At 52.0% G+C, this 6,000-nt stretch overlaps 1 protein-coding gene across 1 annotated transcript in view; it reads right to left on the minus strand.

Annotated features, from left to right (window-relative positions):
* TCF12 (transcription factor 12) overlaps positions 1-2,196 on the minus strand; it is a 135,459-nt gene extending 133,263 nt beyond the window's left edge. The window contains exons 1-2 of the mRNA XM_060260009.1: positions 2,101-2,196; positions 1,541-1,613 (exon numbers count right to left, since the gene is read on the minus strand). Coding sequence (XP_060115992.1) covers positions 1,541-1,613; positions 2,101-2,175 — 148 coding nt within the window. The 5' untranslated portion in view covers positions 2,176-2,196. The remainder of the gene's footprint in view (positions 1-1,540; positions 1,614-2,100) is intronic.
* Between the last annotated feature and the right edge of the window lie 3,804 nt (positions 2,197-6,000).

Genomic DNA, 6,000 nt, shown 5'->3' on the forward strand with positions numbered 1-6,000 from the left:
CATCATGTCCACAGCAAAGCTAGAAACAGATTCGAAAGCTAGGCTTTTGGACCAGCTTCAGTTAATGTTAACATTGGTGAAGCTGTAACGTTAATCGCTGCTGTCTCGAACAGAGAAACCTTTTCACTAAAAAGGAAGTGAGAGGATAAATATTCAGCCTATGACACACATTTATGTTTAGTCCCAGGCTATTAAACCAAAGCTTAAATGTTATTAAGTATCTGCTCTGCCCAGAAATGCTTGTTCAGGCTTTGAGACATCTCTGTAATAATATTCTCAATGATCTAACTAATAGACAAGCCAAGCGTGATGCAAGTATAGAAGTACGTGGTTGCTACTCAGCCAATACTCTTGCACTAGAATCACCAACCCTGCCTCTCACTCAATCCTAATCGCTAGAAGGCACAATTCAGAAAACAAACAAGGAGACTGCTCTCCAAGAACTGCAATTTATTTTCAGTATTAAATCTGCCAAATCAAAGACGACACATTAATACCACCACATTAATGTTAGATCAAAACAACTTCTTCATTGTATAGTAACAGTTACATCACACCTATTGTGAAGATGAGAAAGCACACAACACTGTCTTACTGGAAGGGAGGGGGAGATACAGACAAGCTCCTAAAATGCAGAATGCTGAATTTCTGAACTGCTCAGCTAATACTGCAAAGTTCAAGCTATTCTGTCACCTCACAGAGATACAAAAATGAAGAAGAAATAAAACGTTTCCCTTGGCTTTACAATTCTTTATTTCATACTTCGTTAGCCAGTGCTACACCCCAATACATGCAACTCTGAATGGCATACTATTTTGGCACACATCCACTATACCCAGCTCAAGGTATGCAGTTAGTATACGCTTGCCTCTTTTTCAGTTCTCCCATGCATGACTTACTCTATTCTGTCTAAAAGGGTTAATTTAAACTTTATAATAATAATATAATAATAATTTTTTATTTCTATCCCGCCCTCCCCGCTGGGGCAGGCTCAGGGCGGCTCACAACATATAACACACATTACATCACTTATACTTATAAAATAGTTAAAACAATTACAGAATATTAAAATTAACATAACAGTATGGCGTTAAAACAGGTTTCAATAAATTTAAATAAACTAATCTTAAAAATTCCACAGTATTAAGGACACAGTAAAAATATGCAACACAAGAGTGTTCAAAATTTGTCATTTAGATTCTGTTCACAAGTATTAAACTACACAATTTAAAACTGAAGGTATCTTCCAAAGAAACTGAATGTCCATGTTTTAAGAACAATTCATGCCCTTTCACTGAAAGAACACCTTCTTCTAAATAAATCTTCAAATCCACTCTGCACTATCAACACTTTGGTTTCTAAGCAGTATTTCTGCTGGCAGCTAAATCATTAAAAAAACAGACATGAATTTTTATTATAACGCATACATTTTGTATGCATAAACTTCAACAGCGACATATAATCTGAGAGATTAAGTTTTTGCAGACAAAAGCGAGTGACAACAGTATTGTCTCTGAACACTTTAAAACCTGCACCTTACCCGATCCACTGAACTGACTGCTTCCTAGCGTTGTCGGTCTGGTTTTCCCACTGTTTACAGGTGGAGAAAACATCTGCAAAGCAAGCAAGATGTCTACAGATTAGGACCAAGCGCTCCCATTTTATTAAAACAGTCAAATTTCTGCACCAGCCCCCAACTCCCGTGCTTTTGGATCTGGGAAAGGACGGGCATGCCAGAAAGCGGGCACTTTTCAGAGGGCAGCTGCGAAGGTCTGCAGAAGAGCCACGGCCGAGCGCAGGAGCACCTTACAGACCGCCAAGGTCTTGAGAGCACCAGGCAGGGGAACTCCGCCTCCCTCCCTCCCTCCCGAAGAATCAACTTTGCGGGCTGGAGCTTCGGAGAGCCAAAGGCGGGAAAGGCCTCCTTCAGGCAGCGCCTGAGAATCCGGGCGTTGCAGCCGGGCACACCTGCCTGGGCCTGGCTGGCCCCTCGCGGCGGGCGGAGGAGGAGGAGAGCGAGGAGGCACCCGCGCACGTGGGCCGGAGGGAGGGAGGGCGGGAGGGTCTCCCGGGCGGGAGGGCGGGAGGGGAGGCGCCTACCGCGCTGAAGTCGAGCAGGTCGCTGAGCTCCTTGTCGGTCCCGATGGCGGCCATCCGCTGCTGCTGCGGGTTCATGGCGGGCGGGCGAGGGGCCTGAGGGGAAGGAGAGGCCGGCGTCACCCGCGAAGCCCCCCGCCCCCCAACCTCCACGCCGGGCGGGCCGAGGCAGGAAAGGACGGAGGGAGGGAAGGAGGCCGCGGCCGCCACGCCACCCGCCCCGCCCGCCCCGCTGAGGGGAGCCGCCTCGCCGCCCTGCCGCCGCCCCTCCGCGCCAGGGAAAGTAGTCCCCGCCCGCCCGCCTTCCTTTACCCGGGGGGGCTGCTGCTGCCGCCGCTCTGAGCGCGAAGGGGCGTCGCGGCGGTGCCTCCTCGGCCGGGCTCTGCGGCTGGCTCCTTCTCTCCGGCCCAGGCGGAAGCGCGCGCGGGGGGCTCCCTCCCCTCCCCTCCCCTCAGGCGGACATCTTGCGCGGCCGCCCAGGCCTCAGCGCCGCCGCCGAGCCGCCGCTCCGTATCCCTCCGCAGAGCAGAGCAGAGAAGCCGCCGCCGCCGCCTCGCCCGCCCGCCCGCCCGAGGGGAAAGGAGGGAGGCGCCTGCAGCCCCGCACCGCCTTCATGCCCAGAGGGCGGGAAACGCTCCCTGCCCGCGCAAAGCCAGCCCGGCGCCGCCTTCGGGGCTTTTGGCCGCCTTGCGTTGTGCCTGGCGCGCCTACTGTAAGCCGCCTGGAGCTCCTGCCGCCATAGGGAAGGCAGGGGCCCCAGAAGCGTGCCGGATCTCTCCCTCCCTCCCTCCTTTGGCCGCCTGGCAGGAAGGAAGGAAGGAAGGGGGAGTTTTACGGGTCCCCTGCACCGCCCAGCACGCAGGCGACCTGAGTCCCGCGTCAAGTCGAGCCTGCACTCTTCCCAGAAAGGGCTCCTGGGCCCATCTGCGCTCCCTGCATCCCTGCACAAGGTGTGCCATCTGGAGGGATGCCTCAGCTGCAACAGGCTGGCTGGCTGGCAGTTTGAGGACGAGCCCAATCAGGCTTACTGACAGACTGCGGGGGGGGGGGTTAAAGTGGGTCCCAACAGTGGGGCTGCCTCCCTGAAAATGGTGTTCAGTCCCCAGCCTCCTCAGGGAAAGGGTGCTGAGGAGGCAGAACAAGGAAGGGGACGTAAGCCCGGATTCAGCTTCTTCGTGTGTTCATCCTAGAGAGTGTGCCTAACTTCTGCCATTCCTCACACCTGTCCTCTGGAGGGATGCCTCAGCTGCAACAGGCTGGCTGGCAGTTTGAGGACGAGGCCACCTCTTGTCTCACCTTGCACTCTCGGAACAAAGACCGAAATGGGACCGTATGCGCAAGGTGTAGCTGAGCTCTCACATCCAAAGAGCCTCTCACTGCAAGTATGAGGCTAAGTGCAGGAACTACACACACCCCCGCCTCCAGTTGCCCACGCAGAGGGGGGCCCCTTCCAGAAACCCTGCGCTCCCCTCCCCTCCCCGCTGGCAGCTTCAGGACCAGAAATGAGTCATGGTAACAAGGAGCTGAGCTGCTCATACTATTTGATTCTGATGCAGGCAGCTCCTTCAGAAAAAGGATATTGTAGATTGCAGGCGGGGGTGGCGGGAGGGAATCAAATGTGTCACCACCGCTTGAATAGCGGGCCTGCCAGTGATGGAGGAGGGAAATGAAACAATCAATAAGTCATCAAATAGCGTGGTGACAAAATGTCTACAGCGTCTTGGTCACCAGCATGGACAAGGATCTACAGCTAATGAGCCAAAGGGAGAGGGGATGGCCATGCGGCCCAGGCCTCTCTGGTGACTGAGAAGAAAGCCTTCCTGTTCCTGGGAGCTTCGTCCCCAAGAAAGGGCACGCAAGGCCGTAGACCTAAGAGGTCAATTCAAGTTTACAGGCAGAACTGGATAGGAGAAAAAGCATTACTGCACAGGAAGAAACTCTTGCATATTTATTTTTATTCCTTGTACTTAAACTATGTTCCACCTTTTCTCCAATGGAGACCCCAAGTGATTGACAACATTGTTCTTCCCTTCTCAATTTTCCCTGCCCACAACCCTGTGAGGTAGGCTGGGCTGAGGGTGTGTGGCTCACCCAGCAAGAGTAGGGACCCACACCTGAGTCTCCCAGATCCTAAACTGACACGCTGACCGCTACGCAGCTGTAATGTACTAAGTGACGAGACGTGTTGAAGGCAACATGCTTTATTAGCGAGTACATCACAAGGCAAGGCAAACTGGGCTGGGTCCCGATTATATACGTACCCCAGAACAACCCTCAGTCTGGCCAGGTCCAATCCTGGCCAGTTAAACTTCCCACCACAGATCTTGATTGGCGGAGCGTATTTGCGGAGCTACATCTGGGGACTAGTGGACTTCCACTCGTCACCTCTGTAGCATCCGCTGTGTTGTAATTTCGGGACTGAAATGCAAGACACGACAGCAACAGAGCAGAGGGCCACTGAACAGGTTTCTGTAAGGCTGCCTGTTGTTATCCTGATTATTTACGTGGATTTTTAGCCAAAATTGTCCCAGGCAAAATTTCAGGCTGGCCAGGCCCTGAAATAACCAGCTCCCTCCCCCATTCTTAAAATTAAAACACCACCCAAAATGTCCTCAATCCAGGCCAAAAACTACCCTCCCAAATAAACAACTGTTCTACTCTACATCAATTCTAACCAAAATCAGGCTTACTGACAGACTGCAGGGGGGGGGGTGTTAAAGTGGTGCCCACAGGCTTGTGAGAGGTCCCAACAGTGGGGCTGCCTCCCTGAAAATGGTGTTCAGTCCCCAGCCTCCTCAGGGAAAGGGTGCTGAGGAGGCAGAACAAGGAAGGGGATGTAAGCCCGGATTCAGCTTCTTCGTGTGTTCATCCTAGAGAGTGTGCCTAACTTCTGCCATTCCTCACACCTGTCCTACAGTCCAGCTGCTCTTAACTTCACTAGTGATGGCCACTGGGTAGTCCTGACAGCAGCCAAAAAACACAAAATTCTGGATTTGGACATAAGCTGAACAGATGCAGTGGAGGGGCGGCCCACCCTGCCACACTCAGAATGACAAGTGGCAACGCTTAGCTTCTTGTGTTCACCCAGTCCCAGGTTTTAAATCTCAGTACACCTTTCATGGGCCCGGAAAGACCACTTGCACACCATATTGCACACCAAAATCTCCAGCATAATACAGTTCAGTTCAAAGCTGCAGTACAGAGACCTCGACCTAACCAAGCAGGAGCCTCACAACCTATTCTCTGCAAGGCCTCCATTTTTCCAGCCATCCCAAATCGTCTCCAGAGTTGACAGTGAGCAGGTTCATTTTGGGTTGCAACTGAGCCCTGACTGGATTGGAGACTTTGTGCCAAGACCCATGGGCATCCCTACCATTTCAGCATGCTGGGGAGAAGTGGAAAGTGCTGGAAGAGAAGGACATGGCGCTGTCTTTTTGCCTCCGTCTTGGGGAGAGGGGTTACACAAGAGAACAAGATAGACAGGCAAACTGTGGGCTTCCTTCCTGTTCACTCTTCTGCCTCTGACCCCTTTGATGTGCAGACTGATACATTCTTAGGGAGTAATTTCCTCTCTCCCGACCTCCCACTTCTTCCACTCACACACACAAAGAAGGCGCACATTGCTCTTATCTTTGAACAGTGGATGCAGGGGCACTCTTCCCTGCATCCATACCCATCCTAGGTAGTTTGTATAAATCAGGGGTAGCCAGACTTGCTTAACATAACAGCCATATAGAACAAATGCCAGATGTTAGAGTGCCAGAAGGAAAGGAGGGTAGAGAGGTGGAAAGAAAGCAACTTTAAATGCATTCTCCAAGCTGCCGGGGCTGGTTTGGTTGCAGAAGTGATTTAAAGAGAGGAATGCCTTCTCCAAGCTGGCTGACGGGGTGGGGGCTTTGAGAG

This window comes from Heteronotia binoei, chromosome 19 (assembly GCF_032191835.1).
Source record: "Heteronotia binoei isolate CCM8104 ecotype False Entrance Well chromosome 19, APGP_CSIRO_Hbin_v1, whole genome shotgun sequence".
Taxonomy (NCBI): Eukaryota; Metazoa; Chordata; class Lepidosauria; order Squamata; family Gekkonidae; genus Heteronotia; species Heteronotia binoei.